The 18,427-nt window shown below is 41.0% G+C and overlaps 1 protein-coding gene across 1 annotated transcript in view; it reads right to left on the bottom strand.

Annotated features, from left to right (window-relative positions):
- FRMPD1 (FERM and PDZ domain containing 1) overlaps positions 1 to 18,427 on the bottom strand; it is a 68,814-nt gene that overhangs the window by 24,058 nt on the left and 26,329 nt on the right. The window contains exons 2-5 of the mRNA XM_080668221.1: positions 16,112 to 16,201; positions 4,022 to 4,179; positions 3,090 to 3,192; positions 2,069 to 2,114 (exon numbers count right to left, since the gene is read on the bottom strand). Of these exons, the coding sequence (XP_080524347.1) occupies positions 2,069 to 2,114; positions 3,090 to 3,192; positions 4,022 to 4,179; positions 16,112 to 16,197 (393 nt within the window). The 5' untranslated portion in view covers positions 16,198 to 16,201. The remainder of the gene's footprint in view (positions 1 to 2,068; positions 2,115 to 3,089; positions 3,193 to 4,021; positions 4,180 to 16,111; positions 16,202 to 18,427) is intronic.

The raw sequence follows: 18,427 nt of genomic DNA, 5'->3' as shown, positions 1-18,427 counted from the left end.
AGACATATGATCATTTGTCTTATGATCGTAAAAGTTCTGCTGAGAGGAGGGGGCTAGACAATGTTCAGAGCATTTCTGGGAGGCACCGAGGGGTGTCAGCAAGGCTAATTTCAGGGTTCCCTGCAGGACCTGCAGAGCACAGCAATCACACTCCCCTTTTCTTGGGACCCTTGTAGGAGTCTCAGGAGTGGTAGTGGAACATGTTTTCCTCTCCCTGTATTTTTCATTTTTTAAAGGATGTAGCTATATGCCGTTTCCTTCTCTCTTTACTTAACAAGTTATTTTTTGCTTTCATTTCTTGGAAATAGAGAAGAAAAATAACCACCTAATTAAGATTAAGATGCTCTCCATTGAGATGATAGCCAGCTAAATAAAAAAAACTTCTTAACACCTGCACAGCCATTTATAGTCATTAGCTTTCATTACACAGTGCATGAGAAAAGCAAATGTATTAATAATAGTCTTCCCATCAAGGAACATGGTATGTATCTCCTTTTATAGAAAAGATTTTTTAAACCATCCTTCAGTAATATTCTAGTTTCCTTCAGACAGGACCCACATGTTTCTTTTCCCTTAAGTTTTCTTATTTTCTTACAGTCTCCATTAAAGGACTAGCCCTTGGATTTATTTATCAACTTTACCATTGTTCTGTTTTCCAATGCATCATTTAAATTTTTATTTTTATTATTTTCTTTATTCTGCTTTATATTTGTTTTATTTGTCTTTTCTTTCAACTACTTTTTTTCCTAAATATATTTTTATTGATTTCAGAGAGGAAAAGAGAGGGAGAGAGAGATAGAAACATCAATGAGAGAGAATCATCGATTAGCTGCCTCCTGCACGTCCCACACGGGGGATTAAGCCTGCAACCTGGGCATGTACCCTGACCGGGAATCAAACCAGTGACCTCCTGTTTCATGGGTTGACGCTCAATCACTGAGCCATACCGTCTGGGCTCAACTTCTTTCACTGAATATTTACTTGACCTACATCCTTATTAAATAAAATTATTTAAGGCTATTTACTAATTTTACTCTGAGTATAGTTTCAGCTGCACATAAATTTTAAGAAGTAGAAATCTAATTTTTAATTATTTTCTAACTAGTCTACAAGATGTCCCAAAAAATGCATACACACTTTAACAGCTGATCGCTCAGTTTTGAAAGTGAAATGTATTTTAATAAACACTGCCTTTACAATTATTCAAAGTGTGTATGTATACATTTTTCGGGACACCCTATATAATGGTAGTTTTGCTTTTCTATTTGACTCCATCTTACGTAGGACATAGCATTTTTATTTCCAAATGGGTTGATAGTTTGAATTGTTTTTGATGATTATTAATTTCTATTTTATTGTATTCTGGAAAAAGAGATCTATAGAGTTCCTTATTTAGGGAATTGGTTGAGTGTTCTTGGTAGCCTGGTATGTGGTCAATTATATTAGATCATTAAGTGCACTATTAAAATTCTCTATGCCCCCATTTATTTTTTTTCTTTATGTGGCCAAAGTCTCTCAGAATGAGAATTTTATTTCAACGTTTCCTCCTTGGTGGTGTTCTCTTATAATTTGTTATATACGCTCCCCCGTATCACATATGAAGGGCCCCTTGATGTGGTAGTTCAGGATGGTTGTTTCCTCCCTGGGCATCATCTACATCACTCCTTGACTTGTGACGGACCTCAGAGCTGATAAAATACTTTCACATCCAACACCTTGTCTGGCCCTCAGAACAACCCATTGGCACGGCCGTTACAGTCATCACCACTGTTTTACCAAAGCTACAACTAAAATGAAATGACTTGTCCAAAGTCATTCCACTCAAGTCTGTCTTGAGACCCCTAGCTTGGTGCCCTTTTCATCGTCCCACTCTGTACAATCACAGGTCTGTCTCCTCAGCTGCACCTCGAGTTCTTGAAGCCTGGACCCACACCTGTTTCCTCCACAACACGGGTGCATGGGCGATCAGTCTTTCCTGTTTGTCCTCTGAGGGATACCTCACAGGGGGGATGGGGTCTTGGAGCTGAGAAGGGTGAAACTAACACACAGGACATAGAAAGAGATTTACCGACGTGCAGCGAACAACTGTTATTGAAAGAGAATCTTCAGCTTCCCTGAAAAAAAAAACACAAAAAAACTTCTGTCATTCTGGGTGATGTGAGTGTGTGTGTGTGTGTGTGTGTGTGTGTGTGTGTGTGTTAAGTAAAAAAGACTGGCAGAATTACAGAGCAGCTGCTCTCTCCTCAGCCTCTTTGGCTCAGGAAAATTGAGGACTTTGAGGAAAGCAGTGATCTGCAAAGGAATTCACGCTGTCCCAGAGTGCCCCTTGAGGGGATCTTCAGATACCTGCCTCTCCCATCTAGTCTATGCCTACAGCCACTGAATTAAGTCACGTTGACTTAATTTAGTCTGTATGATGGAGAATTCATCCAGTTGCTATGACCACTAGCTAGGTTTATGTTCAAAACTTTTTCTAAGAGAAAACATAGCAGTAACGCAGGTATTTTAGGTTGCTATGTCAGAAAACGTAGTGCCAACCATCGCCACTCGTTCAGCTGAGCACCCACTGTGTGCCTGGTCTCAAGGAGACCGTGTCTAGGCAGAAAGTGAGGCATTTACACAAATTTCAATGACACCAGGTAGAAGGTGGTAGGTGCCATATCAATGGAAGTACATATACACCAATCAGGCTGTATCTGCAATAACATTTAAGAAGTGTTATCCAAAGGGTTAAAGAAGAACAAAGAGACTGAGGATCAACTTAGTCCAATCTTTGGCATGTATTACAACCTTACAAATCCTTAAAGGGTAGGGCCTATGTATTATTCATCTTTACATTCCCCACAGTATCCAGCACAGTGTCTTGGCCATAGTGAGGGTTTGACAGATAGCATTCTGTGCCTCCCAATTGCTTCTGTCGGCAGATGAAAGAGAGTAGATCGTAACCAAAATGGAATTCTAAAATGAAGCTGTTGTTGCTGCTCTAAAGGATGCAGGATCCTACTAACATCACGGGGACATCATCCCTCTCATCCACCTCTGCTCTATGATAATCTGTGCGACTTTGGATGACGGAAGACATTTTGTACCTCAGAATATCCACGGCTCGTTCATAGGAGAGGTCTTCAGCTGGCTCGTTGTTCACTTGGAGGATCTGATCGCCAGGGAAAAGCTTGCCATGAGCACAGCCTCCTGTTAGACAGAAAAGGAGTAACTGGTGCTGGCCCTGCAGCACCCACACCTGAATGGCAGCCTGATCCAGCTCCCAGCGCACTGGATCCCCACTCCCCTCTCCTGATCCCCCGGACAGCCTCAGGCCCATGTGGATCTCAGTTTTCCTGTTTACAAATCATGGATAATGTACCTACCATCCATCATCTTCAAGGGATGACAGGAGACTGTCCTGGGAAAGACGACTAGCAGGACTCTGATCAAGGGAGCTGGCCAATAAGCCTACTGCATTCATTTCTAAAGAACTGTGTATGTGTGAACTGAAATTAATAGATTTTAACTAACGCCAGATCTAACATCAGTACATAGCTGGAGTGCGAAAGCAAACATTAAACATTTCCAGCCTGCTCCTCTTCACTGTGATACAGCCTATATTTTACGAAGACTCAAAGGAAAAGAAATCAATAATTTCTATTACTGTCTGACCAGAAACTGTCCCCAGCTTGGCGGGTTCAAAGAGGAGCACTGGTGGATCCAAATATTGTCCCTGCCCCTGAGACTGGCCAGGGAGCAGAGGGCGGGCAGAGCCCTGCTTGAGGCCAGCAGGAGCCTGGGGTTCAGATCAGCAAGTGCACTTGATGCTTCTCCCCTCCTTCCCAGCACCAGAGGAAGGTGCAAAAGCCCAAGAGAGAATTAGGTCAGAATTAGGCCAGAATTAGATGTGCCCTTTCTAACTTCCTAGGGTAGCATTTTCTGCATTGTGTTACAGAATAGAGAGATGGGAAGAGAACCAGGGTTTTTTGCCCCCCAGGAAGCCAAACTCCTTTCCAATTTCCCAGCCAGCGCCTACCTGGTGTGACAGCCACCACTGTGAGGGGAAGGCTCTCGGAAATATGAAATCCATAGTCCTGCAGGAGGGCATCTTTGTCTATTTTTACTGTGTGTTTCACAGGGATGAGGGTCTGGGTTGGGATCCCAGGGGACTCATCAGCTGCAGCAACTTTAGCCCTGGAAGAGAAGGAGAACATAAAAAGAGAGAGACAGGGGATCCTACGTGGTGGCTACAAACCAGGTCAGCCCTAGCATCCTGGAGGAAGATGCAGAGCTGAGTGGACAACGCTTCTTGGACAGAGATAAGACACAAACACCGGGAGATAAAACACCAAGGAGCATCATGTCTTGAACTGCTATGGGCACTCAGAGGGGAGAGCAGCTTTAACTTTGTGGGGCAGGGGATAAGGAATCAGGGAAGCATTTGCTACCTGGAAGAGGTGACATTTGAAAGATGTGGAGGGTCTACCCTCACGGCCCAGATCCTGGCATAGTAACTGCTGCTGAGTGGGTGGGTGGGTGGGTGGGTGGGTGAATGGACAGGCATTCCAAGCACAAGGCACCACTTGAGCTGAGGCACAGAGAGGAAAAACATGGACTGCAAGCAGGATTGAGGAGCTGTTTTGTTTGGATGTCTGATGATGCCTACTTCATACTGTGTCTTTGGTGATTCTTTTACCTGTTTTGCTTTTTGATGGATTTTGCTTCCCTTTCAACTTTGTAACTGGATTACGGAGCAGCTGTTCTCTCCTCAGCCTCTGTGGCCCAGGAACATTGAGAAGGACAGGATTTCCAATATGAAACCCCCGACAATGAAGACTTTCTCTATATTAATTTTAAAAAACGTATATGTTCTCTATATACCTAAAATCAGGTCAGTTGAAAGTTGTATTTTCTATCTCTCAAAACCACAAAGTGAGTTACAAACGATCGTTTATCGGATTGTAGCAAATGATTTTTCTCCCTCTAAGAGTCAGTGGTTCTTTCTGGGGAAGGTCAAATTGTGAGGGGATGAGGTGTTTATTGTCACTATAAACTACAGAAATGTGGAGAAGGAACAGCTCCTCGGGCCTCTACAGTTAAGGTCTATCATTCATTCTTATCCATTTCCCAAACTCTGTCAGGAACTCTGACTAATGCAATAGGACCGCACTTATCTGAGAATCCCCTCTCTGTCATTTATCATGATCTCCTATTTCAACAAGGACCAGGAAATAGGAAAAACAGTCTCATGGAGCCAAAATGGCATGGGACCAGTCCAAGTGCAAAGCCTCCTGCACATTCTCCAACCAGGAGCTCCTAAGACAGCAGGTGTAGGCTGTCTGAATAGAGGGTGACCTGACTCACACCGCTTAGAAGCAAAGAGAAGATTTCTTCTAGGCAAGCACATGGGTAGTACTGAGAAGCGTTAGCAGATAGACCTAATGAGAGGGAAGAAATAGAAAGCTGTGAAAATTTGTACAGAATAAAACCCATAGCTATTCCTGATTTTAAAAAAAATAATGCCTTAAAGCTATGAAAGGGTCCTTCTAAAATAATAAATAACATGGTACACTGAAAGACAAAAATCAACACCTATATTCCTTTAAAAAAAGGAACTGGAGCCCTAACTGGTTTGGCTCAGTGGATAGAGCGTCGGCCTGCGGACTCAAGGGTCCCAGGTTCGATTCCGGTCAAGGGCATGTACCTTGGTTGCGGGCACATCCCCAGTAGGGGGTGTGCAGGAGGCAGCTGGTCGATGTTTCTCTCTCATCGATGTTTCTAACTCTCTATCCTTCTCCCTTCCTCTCTGTAAAAAAATCAATAAAATATATTTAAAAAAAAAAAAAAAAAAGGAACTGGAAGGATGCCTCAGACACGACCCCTATTTAATGTAGCGGGAGGAATGCTTGTAATAGTTTTCACAGAAGGAAAAACAATATGAGGCACAATAAGCAGAGGGAATGGAAAAGTACCATTTTTTTGTTTTTATTTCTTTAATATATTTTATTGATTTTTTACAGAGAGGAAGGGAGAGGGATAGAGAGTTAGAAACATCAATGAGAGAGAGACATCGATCAGCTGCCTCCTGCACACCCCCTACTGGGGATGTGCCCGCAACCAAGGTACATGACCTTGACTGGAATCGAACCCGGGACCCCCCAGTCCGCAGGCCAACGCTCTATCCACTGAGCCAAACCGGTTAGGGCTACTTTTTTTGTTTTTAAACAGATGATGATATACACCTAGAAAATGACCAACAGAGAATGCTAAAAAAATAAGTTTGGTGAAGCTGCACGATAAAAACACAACCACAAAAAGCATCCCACAAATTCATTAAAAACAGATTAGTTGGATGTGTATTAGGGGGTAGCCAATCTTCATGAGCTGATGCAACAGAGGGCGACACAAGTAATAGGACGAAGTTATGCTAGATTCCAAACTAGTCTCCCTGGAGTTCCTCAAGTACATTGGCCCTTGACAAGCTCTTCCCTCTGCCTAGAATCCACCCCACCCCAACATACATACTCTCTACAGATTCCCCCAACACACCTGACCATGCACTTGACCTGCCCAACTCCTACTCTGTCCTCTGGATTTGGCAGAAATATCCGCCGCCACCCCCCCCCCCCGCACCCCCCCCCCCCCCGCTGAACACGCCCATGGAAACTGTACAACATATTTGTAATGACCAGTGTGAAGTCTCTTGTTCGACTACAGTTCGTATGGCAAAAACTATGTCTTTCTCGTCCCATGTACTGAATTCAATGTTAGGCATAGAGTAAGGCTTGATAAATGCTTGGAGAACAGAAGAAAAAACAAACCTTATCACATGGCTATAAATAGAATCCATTTTGATGCTTTCCCAATGGATAGGCTTATCTGACTTGTCCATTTGGAAGGGTGCGCTCCTCAACAATAGTAGACAAATGAACCCCCACTGTGTTGACTAATCCCTAGACAGTGCCAGTAGCTTTGGCCCAAAGTCTGGATTTGACATTTTCCCTGAAGGCCACGTTTCAGCTTTTGTTTGGAAAGGGATTGCTTAAGAACATGACCAAACCATGGCCTCGCCTCACAAAAAAAATAAAAAATAAACAAAATGTTCAATATCTGACGGGGAGCTGAAGAAAATGGTCTCTGTAGCAAAATTTTCTTCTGATGCATTTTATAAATGTCAAACTAAGGACTGGTAATCCAAAAACCTATGTCTGCTGCCTCCCCCTGCTGAACACACCCATGGAAACTGTGCTTCCCTTTTTGAAATGTACAACTATTTGCAATGACCAGTGTGAAGTCTCTTGTTTGACTATAGTTCGTATAGAAAAAACTGTCTTTCTTGTCCTATGTGCTGAATTCAATTCTAGGCATAGAGTAAGGCTGGATAAATGTTTGGAGGACAAAAGAAAAAACAAACCCAATTTATCACATGGTTAAATAGGATCCATTTTGATGCTATCTAATAGTTTCAAATCATAAATCCAAAATCATTCCTCTGATATTACATTGGAACAGAAATAAGACCTGTGGTTACACTAATGGAATTCCTGTCCTATAATTGAATCTAGCCTAAGGTAGAACCAGAAAAAAACGTTAAATTTATCATGAAAGTAGTCTCATGTAGACCAATTCCATATTTTATGGGCTATCAGTTCATATTGAGCTGATCAATAACACAAAAAAGGAAAAATACCAGATTATGCTTCAAATATTCTCTAGCTTTTTATCTGCTTTTTATATTTTACCTTTATGTTGTAACAATAAAGAATTCATCTTTGAGTTCCAGCAGGATGTGGAGAAACTATTTTGAATCTATGTTTAAACACTGTATTATGTTCAGCTTAAGTGATTTAAAAACTAAAGTCTGGTATAAGCTGGATTTTTAATCTAAAGTTTACTCAAGGAAAGAATAAATAGAGGTAGCAGCACCCTATACCAGAAAGAAATGTAGTTCTATGCTTGTGGCTGTGACAGTTCCTAGGGGATCATTGAACATATGTATTGTGAGTACAGTGCTATAGGGCAAAGGCCTACAGTTGAGAGGAGAAATTATTCCATTATTACTTTATTTATTTATTTATTTATTTATTTATTAATAAATCTTTATTGTTCAGATTATTAGTTGTTCCTCTTTTCCCCCCCATAGCTTCCCTTCACCTGGTTCCCACCCCTCCCTCTGCCCTTACTGCCCTCCCCCCACTGTCCTCATACATAGGTGTATGATTTTTGTCCAGTCTCTTCCCGCACCCCAACACCCCTTTCCCCCCGAGAATTGTCAGTCCACTCCCTTTCTATGCCCCTGATTCTATTATATTCACCAGTTTATTCTGTTCATCAGATTTTTTATTTGCTTGATTTTCAGATTCACTTGTTCATAGATATGTATTTGTTGTTCATAATTTTTATCTTTACCTTTTTCTTCTTCCTCTTCTTAAAGAATACCTTTCAGCATTTCATATAATACTGGTTTGGCAGTGATGAACTCCTTTAGCTTTTTCTTATCTGTGAGCTCTTTATCTGACCTTCAATTCTGAATGATAGCTTTGCTGGGTAGAGTAATCTTGGTTGTAGGTTCTTGCTATTCATCACTTTGAATATTTCTTGCCCCTCCTGTCTGGCCTGCATAGTTTCTGTTGAGAAATCAGCTGACAGTCATATGGGTGCTCCCTTGTAGGTAACTGTTTTTCTCTTGCTGCTTTTAATATTCTCTCTTTGTCTTTTGCTCTTGGCATTTTAATTACGATGTGTTTTGGTGTGGTCCTCTTTGGATTCCTTTTGTTTGGGATTCTGTGTGCTTCCTGGACTTGTAAGTCTATTTCTTTCACCAGGTGGGGGAAGTTTTCAGTCATTATTTCTTCAAGTAGGTTTTCAGTATCTTGCTCTATCTCTTCTTCTGGCACCCCATAATTCGGATGTTGGTGTGCTTGAAGTTGTCCCAGAGGCTCCTTACACTATCTTCATATTTTTGGATTCTTTTTTCTTTTTGCTTTTCCGGTTGGGTGTTTTTTGCTTCTTTGTATTTCAAATCTTTGACTTGATTCTTGCAATCCTCTAGTCTGCTGTTGGATCTCTGTATATTATTTTTTATTTCAGTCAGTGTATGCTTAATTTCCAGTTGGTCCTTTTTCATATCCTCGAGGGTCTCGCTAAATTTATCGGCTTTTTCTAGAAAATTCTTGAAACACCTTATAACATATCCAGTTGTTTGCTTTCCTCCATTTCTTTCATTTGTGACCTGTTTTTTAGTCTCCGCATTTTGGCTGCTTCCCTGAGTTGATGGAGTGGCTTTGTGTGCTAGGTGTCTTATAGGGCCCAGTGGCTCAGCCTCCCCAGTTACCTGAGGTGGACACTCTTGGTGCACCCCTTTGTGAGCTGTGTGCACAGTCTTGTTGTAGTTAAGCCTTGATTGTTGTTGGTATCACCGGGGGGAATTGACCTCCAGACTAATTGGCTGTGAGGATCAGCTGTGTCTACGATGGGAGAACTTCTGTGTTAGAGACACCCTTATGAGATAAGACTTGCTTCAGTGGGGCTTTGGTGCTCACTGAGTCTGCCCCCTGAGTGTGTCCCTATGGATCTGAGGAGTTGTAATCTGGATGGTCCCACTCTGACCCCTGGGTACACTGGCTCTTGGATCTCCAAGGAGGTGCTAATATAGCCTCTGCCTGAGGCCACCCAGCAGGAGCTACAGAGAGATCTGCAGATTCCTCTTCTTTGTTTGGGGTTTGGAGGTGCCCAGATGAGGCCCAGCTGTGAAGCAATGCAAGCTTCTGTGGGGCCTGGGGCCTTCTTTTGGATGTTCTGGGTCTCACTGACTCAGCTGCAGTTTGTTAGGTAAGTTTAAAATTTGAAGGATCAGGCCATTCATATGCAAAAGCCTCTGCGCTCAGCTTGGATGGGGCTGAGTCTCAGGGCGGAGCAAACAGCGATGGCTTCCCGTTAGCTCTGCCCTAAGAGGCCCCTGGGTCTCAGTGTCCCTCGGTAATTGCTGCAAGCACCTCTGAAAGCTGCCCTCGAGTTTTGCCCGCTGCCAGACAGTCCAGTTTCTCCCCATATGAGTCTGGGTCCCCAGAGTCTCTCCCGGAACTGGAGTTCAGAGCAGTCGGGAGCTTTTGTCTCCCTCCCAATTGAGAAAGTCAGCCACGCACTCAGTTGCCAGTCCTCTCCACGCGCACCTCCGTACCTCTGCCTTCCGCAGTTTCTCTGAGTCTCAGTGTGCTTTTCTCTTTCCTTCTAGTTGTAGAATTTCCACTCAGCCAGCCTTCCTGTGGTTCTGGATGATGTCTGTTTTGTCTTTTTTTTTTTTTTTTTTTTTAAATATATTTTACTGATTTTCTACAGAGAGGAAGGGAGAGGGATAGAGAGCTAGAAACATCGATGAGAGAGAAACATCGATCAGCTGCCTCCTGCACACCCCTTACTGGGGATGTGCCCGCAACCAAGGTACATGCCCTTGACCGGAACCGAACCTGGGACCCTTCAGTCCGCAGGCCGACGCTCTATCCACTGAGCCAAACCGGTTTCGGCTGTTTTGTCTTTTAGTTGTAGTTTTGAAGTTATTGTGCGAGGCAGCAGTTTAGGTGTTTACCTATGCCGCCATCTTGGTTTCTCCCTCCATTATTACTTTTAAAAGGCGATTCGGGAGACAATGGGAACTCTGCACATGCAGTGCAGGAGCCTCTCAGCCTATTCTCCTTGAATCTTTCCACTTTTGCCCAAGGGTCAAAATGCAATAAAAATTGGAACCATTATTAGGATAATAGAAAGTCTAATAAGGCCATCCCTATAATTAGCAAACAGTCGATGGTGGTAATGAGCAGGTCAATTTGGAAACCAATGGCAAGGGCAGACACACTAAGTTGCCATGGTGCATGTGTGTGCACATGTGCACAGGCATTAGTAGTAGGATTCAAGATAAGATGAAAGAATCATAGGATAGAACCAAGCACCAAGAAGAAGACATCAAGTTGCATTAAGCTCCTGGTTTCTTTAAATCTCACTCTATAAAAGTAACATTTCCAGATTAAGCATAAGAAAATTCAGTAAATCTTATGCTGAATTGTTTTTAATAATAGAATAAACTTACTCTAAAGTTCACATGGAAAAATAGGCAGGTAAAAGCAAAAAACTAAAAACAAAGAGTAATAAAAGTCTCTTTTAATAGATAATAAATGTAAATTAGTTTAATAATGGGTGTGTGATACCAGGCAATTAGATCAATGGAATAGAATAACTAGCCTAGAAAGAGATCCAGTCTACCACTCACAGACACAGGAATTTCCTAGATGATAAAAGAGGGGTCATAGATCAGCAAAGAAAGGAAAGATCACTCACAGTTAATGGTAAGTCAAACTACTTGCTACTTTAGAATAAATCAAATTAGATCTTCATCATAGCCTATACTAAAATAAACTCCATATAAAATAATTAAATATAAAATATTTTAACTATTAAATTGAAAATCAATTAACCTAATTTAATTAATTGTTGGATGAGGATTTTCTAAGCTTAGAATCAATCAAAGAAATTGCCAAGAAAATACCATTTAACTACATAAAAAAACAAAATTTTTGCAGGAGAGGAAAAATTGGTATAATTAAGGAGATAAGGATACTATAATTCTTTCTCATTTTATCACTTCTACAGTTATAGAAGGCTGTTAAGAAGATGACAATGAAATTCAAAGCAAAATGCTTGCAAATTAGTTTATGATTCAATGTCACTATGCTGCAGCTTTTACTAAGTAGTCTGCATCACATTGTTTATAGAGAAATTTAAAACATGTCAGAGACCATTTGGGGGATTAGCTATTTCTAAAACAACACTGATACAGTAACTGTTATTTTTACATTGGAATGTGAAATTATGTAATAAGAGAGTAATCATCTTCATCATATCTGAATAATTTTGTATCTGAATAATTTTGTATCAGATATGAAGATGACTACTCTCTCATTACATAACTTCACATTCCAATATAAAAATAATATTTACTGTATCAGTGCTCTTTTAGAAATAGCTAACCCCCCAAATAGTCTCTCATTCAAATTAAGTACCAGTATCTGAATTTGATTAATGATTGTAAATAGCCACCCACTGAAAATTAATTTTAAATTTAAGCAATCAAAGCAACTTTGGAAGTTGACAATCTTCCCCAGAAAAGCACCATTTTTGGATGCATTATAAAGTTCTAACATTACCCAGGTTGATAAAAGTTATCAATTTGTTTAGTGAGTTTTGGAAATGAACACAGTTATTTTTAACTAATTTGTTCCCAGATGATTCAATTACACTCTGACACAAGGTTTAAATTTATGGGGAAAAATGGCAATTACAAGTAAAGTACAACCAACAGAAATGAATGGGAGATTTTTAAAGTCTGAAAAAAATAACAGGATTGCTACAAGATACATGCAAACTTATAGGGCTGCAGATGAACATGTTTCCTTTTTCTGGACTTTAAAAAACGTTTCAATGAAGTACTTTTTAAATTTCTTGCCCTGGCTATCAGGAAACTCAGAGTCAATTTTTGTATTAAAATGTGAAATCCTATTTCTAATTGGTTTACCATTTACTCTACTCCAGGGAAATTGCAAAAATTGCAATTATTCACCCCAAACTTAGCTTTTCAGTTCCTTAAAAAAAAATTTTTTTTTTATCCTTACCCAAGGACATGTTCACTAATTTGAGAGAGAGAGAAAGATGGATTGGTTGCCTCCAGTACGTGCTTCGACCAGGCATAGAACCCAAAAACTAGGTATTGTGCCCTGACTGGGAATTGAACCCACCACCTTTTGGTGTATGGGGACAATGTCCCAACCAACTGAGCCAGGGCATCTTTTCAGTTCTTGCTCATCAAGTAATCCGAGGACACTAAGAACCCAGACTGTACTGAAGGTGCAGGATTAGAGATGAGAAGCAATTTAAATAAGGCTACTTGTGGTTTATCCTAGAAACACAGAAATTATGTCTTCCATGGACAGTGCTATGAACCTGTCCCTCTTTTTTCTTCTCTTTCTCAAGCACTTGGCAAACAAAACTCCACAGACACATGGAAAGATGCTCAGCATCATTAGCCATCGGGAAAATGCAGGTCAAAACCACAATGGGATACCACTTTACACCCACCAGGATTGCTACAATAAAAAAGACAGATGATAACAAGTGTTGGCAAAGATGTGGAGACATTGAAACCATGATATTCTGCTGGTGTGAATGTAAAATGGCATAGCTGCTTTGGAAAGCAGTATGGCAATTCCTCAAAAGGTTAAACATTGAGTTCCCCTATGACCTAACTGTTCTACTCTTAAATATTTATATTTACCCCCGAGAAATGAAAACATGTTTAAACAAAAAGTTATTGATAAATGTTCATAGCAGCATTATTCATAATGGCCCCAAAGTGTAAACAACCCAAGTGTACATTAACTGATGAATGAACAAAGTAAATATTCCATAATGAAATGTTATTTGGCAATAAAAAGGAATGAAATACTGATACATGCTATTATATGGATGAACCTTGAACACATGCTAAGTCAAAGAAGCTAGTCACAAAAGACCACATATTATATGATTCCATTTAATGTGAAATATCCAGAACAGGAGATTCTATAGAAATAGAAAGTAGATGAGCAGTTACCTGAGGGCTGAGGGAATGGCAAGTTGGGAATGACTGTTAGTGGGTACAGAGTTTCTTTTTGGGTTATTGAAAGTCAGAGTTCTAACATAAAAATTCTAAAACTAGATTCTGGTGATTGTTGTACAATTCTATATAGACACTAAACATGTAACTTTCTAGAGGTCAATGTTACCTTTTACTTATATTCTGTGAGAGAAGCTGGATATTAGAGGGTTCCAACGTCATATATTTAGGCAACATCAAGTAACAGTTATACAAACCTCTTTCCTGCAGGAGTTCTCAGAGCCTTGAATGTGCTAAAATGAATCACCAAGTGGGGGCTGGTTGGAGTGGGATATAGGCTATATCTCTTCCCAAACAGATCTGACCTTTCTTAAGGAGCAGCACAACTCTAGGTTTTGCAAAACCCACTTTCGGAAACAATGGACCTAGCAGTTTTCCCATTTGTCCATCAAGCACTACTTAACCACTTGCCATCGCCTGGAACTCAATCCTCTGGGCGATGAGATGGGGCTGATACTTTCCCTGCCCTCATACAGCTTATGATCTAGAAGAAAGAAAGGGGATATGCTTGAACACACCAGGAGAAGCACAATGGCAATTGTACAAATCAAATACTATGGGGCCCTGAGGGAGAAATTAATTTTGACTGTGGGCCGGGGACCGTTTCATGGAAGACACAGCACTTTAGTCAGACCTTGCACTGTAGGTGGGTTCTAGACACATGGAGATGGGAGGAAGGGATGTGACACAGAAGCTCGGGTCTAACTAAGGGGTGGAAGAGAAGGTGGGGTGGTTACAATAAGGGAATCATGAGTAGGTCATTTTAGCTGGAGTTTGCTGTGAATGAAGCAGAGTAATAAGAGAAATAGCTGTAAAGGATAGTGGGTTTATCATGGAGAACCTTGAATATCAAACCCAAAATGTTTAAACTCATCCTATAAGAAATGAAGACCCATCAGAGGTTTCTGAACAGGGGAAGGGGGGTTGGTGATGGTCCTATACAAGTCACTCTTTGAGCCTTGGCTGTTTCGTCTGTAAAATGGGCTAACTCTACCAGCCTTATCTCATCGCAGTGTGTGAGGACCAGAGCACTTGGCCGCAGGGCAGTGCAGCCCTGAGCAAGGTTTATTGCTCAGCAGTACGACAGCTGTTTCCAGTTCCTTCGGAAGAATGTGTCTCAGAAACACCTGACACGTGATATTTCATCTCTGTGGCAGGGCCAGATGGGAAATCGGAGATGGAAAAGGAACACTTTGAAACAGAACATATTTTAAGTTCTCTTGTAGCAGTCAAATCAGATCTGTATTTGATTTCATTTTGTTTTGTTTAGAATGAAACAGGGACTGCGAGGAAGGAACAGCTGCCAGAAACGAAGACTGGGAAGGAGTGCCAACAGCAGATTGTCTGACCCTCACACCCAATATGAAGACAAGGGGTGTGTGTGAGACAGAGAGGGAGAGAGCATGTGTGAGTGTGTATTTAAAAGAGTGTGTGTATCAAACATAGGACACATGAGCAGTGCTGTGGAGAACTGGTAATGTTCTCTTTCTTCATCTGAGAGGTGATTCGGTGGCTATATTCACTCTTAGAGTTTCCCAATGTTCAATTCATGATGCTATACCCTTAAGATTTGAGTACTGTATACATCAAAGAAAAGATTGCTTAAAATGAAATTTGGGATGCTTATTGCAGCATTATTCATGGTGGCCAAGATATGGAGACATAGCATAAATGGTTTCATATATACTATGGAAGACTACTCAGCCACAAGAAAAGATGAATACGGCCAATATGGATGAACCTTGAGAATATTAGGCTAAGTGAAATAAGTCAGTCATAAGAAGCAGAGAACCATCTGATTTCACTCATGTGTGGGATATAAAACTGAAACTCATAGACACAGACAACAGTAATGTGATTGTCCAGAGCAGAGGGAAGCGGGTGGGAGGGAAAGTACAGGGTAAAGGGGGCCAAATATATGGTGACGAAAGATGATTGACTTTGGGTGATGGACAAACAATGCAATATACAGATTATGTATCATAGAAATGTACAGTTGAAACCTATATGACCCTATTAGCCAATGTCACCCCAATAAAGTTAATTCTTTAAAAAAATGAAAAAAAAAAGTGTGTGTATGAGTGTGTGTATTCCAGAGTGCATATATGCGCGTGTGTGTGGGTATGAGTGTGTTGGTGTGTCAGTGTGTTTGTCTCTGTAAAGGTGTGAATGAGTTTGGTGTGAGTGTGTCTGTGTCTGGGGGTGCACGTTTGAGGGACACAGAGGGAAGCGTTGGAAGGGGGACAGACAGAAAGGCGCTCCAGCAAAATTGTTGACCTGTTTACACCTCTCCCACCATGTGGCGTAAGAACAAAGCAAGCCGGAGACAGTGATCCCCAGGCGCTGCCAAGACTGGCAAAACCTCCTCCCACAGGGACACCAGAGCTTTACAGATGGAAACCATTGCCAGCCCAGGAGTCTTACCGGGCGGAGCTGTCCCGGGAGCGCCGCAGCCATCTCGCCACCATTTGTTCTATTCTGTGTGCTTTCCGCGTCTCCAGCTCTTCCATTTACCTAAACGGAAGAAGAGTTTTCTGAAGAAGCTAGCCAACACACTTTGAAGAGGCTTCTGACAAGTCACTATGATGCTTCCTGTATTTGCCCACTTAAAGACACGCTCATCAAATAACGAGGGCCCTCCTTCTAGCTGAAATGAACATACCCAGGCACTCAAGGGCCACAGAGTGAACAACGTTAGCAGCCCTGGGCCCTGAGGAGGCCTCCGTCTCATGGTAAACAAGTTGGCTTTACCACTAAACAGTTAAACATAAGGATGAGGGAATAAAATAGATAAGGCTTCTCCAACTGTGACTGTGACCTACTGGGAGAGAGATACCTGACTGCGTGACGCTGCCCCCGCCCCCCGGCTGTGTGTGCACCCCGACAGCGCGGCTCAGTTCTGCCAGCATCAGGAACTGCACGCAGCACAGGCCTGTTCTTCTGAGTGCTGCTTCTTTTGCTCAGTGTTTTATATTTAATTTCTGAATAGGTGATTCATTGGCATAATTCAAACCCTAGACTGTAAAAGGATACACAGTTACTGTCTTGTGCACTTAAAATTTTTTTAAGAGGGTAGATCCCATGTTAAGTGTGTTCTTACCACAATTTAATAAAAAGTACAGTGAGAGGTCTCTCCGCTACCCTTACCTGCCTTCATCCACCCAGTTCCCACACCCATATGTAATCACTGCTCTCCTCCTCTCTTTGTCATTCCAGACTTTCTTTATGCCTATACAAGCAAATACAGGTTTTATATTTCCTCCTTTTAACATGACACACGTAGTACACCGTACACATTGTTCTGCACCAGGCTTTCTTCTCCTTAGAATATAGCATAATCGTGGTATCTCTCCACATCAATACACAGAATGCTTCTTCATTCTTTCTGACAACTACTGAGTATTAAATTGTATGAATGTACTGTAATTTAAAAGTAGCCCTCTCTTGATAGACATTTGGGTTACTGCCAATCTTTTGCTATTTCAAATAATATTGTAATGTATCATTTCTGCATGTATGCAATTATATATCTGGATAAGTTCCCAAATATTGATTTGCTAGGCCAAAAGTTACATGCATTTGTGCTTTGATAGATAGGTATTGTCAGATTACCAAGAAAAACAATACATCTGTTGAGATTCCAGTTCATAAAACAATACGTATTTATATTTTTTTCTATTCTAGTCTATTTCACTTAAAATACTGGTCTCAAATCACCAAGTTAATTTCACAACCCAATAAATAATAACACAAAATAAGATATGACAATGGGAAATAACCAGGAAACAGAGAAAATACGAAGGGAATTTTAAGAGTTTGAGTTACTTAATAATACACAAAGACATTTGAAAACCTTGATGACACAGATGGTTTTCCAGGAAAATACAAAATGACCCTAAAAGAAGTAGAAAATCTAAATAAACAATTACCATAGAAGAGAAAGTTGTTAAAGAGCTAACCCTCCCCCCCGCCACCCCCCCTCCCAAAAAGTCCCAGGCACAAACAGGTTGAAAGGTGAATTTTAAATCTATAAAATGTACCTTATTCCTGATATGCCGGGGTTCTTTTCCCAGCCTTACAAAGGGTTCTGCATTCTGGAGAAAGGGGCTGATGCGTAGATTCAAGGAGTCCAAAGAGGAAAGATAATTTTGAAAGGCATTGGGGGTCAGAGGATCTTCAGCTAAAGGAACTGAAGACTACTTCCTTATCTAAGGACCCCTGAGCTATTTATTTAACACAATTTGTCCTAAGGCAAGGTGGAGATATACATTTCAAAGGGTAAGGTTTCAAAGGGTAGGGTACAGAAGCATTGTCAGTTTGGGGAATAGCCTACAGCTGTTCAGGTGTTTGGCCAACAGGAGGCAATAAAATGCCCTGAGCTGTCTGGCAGCAAGCAATAATGTTCAGGTTTGGGGGAGGTGCCGTTTAGTTTCCAAAAGGTAAACTACATATGTGGCTCAACCCTTGTCGAGCCCCTAAGCTTCACCAGCCTTTGGTGAAACTCTTGTAATTATTACATGCTGGAATTGGTTCCCGGCACTGATAATTTTTTGTTTTATTTTAAATATAAACTTATTATTTTGGAATAATTTTAGATGTATAGAAGGTTTCAAAGATAATACAGAGAGTTCCCATATATACCCTTCATTAAGTTTTCCCTAATATTAACATCTTACGTAATCATTGTACCTTTGTCAAAACTAAGAAATTAACGTTGGTCCAATAATATTGACTAAAATA

The sequence above is a fragment of the Plecotus auritus genome (assembly GCF_963455305.1).
Source record: "Plecotus auritus genome assembly, chromosome: 5".
In the NCBI taxonomy this organism is placed as follows: Eukaryota; Metazoa; Chordata; class Mammalia; order Chiroptera; family Vespertilionidae; genus Plecotus; species Plecotus auritus.
Note: the sequence above shows the minus strand (reverse complement) of the source record. Positions and strands in the feature narration are given on the sequence as shown.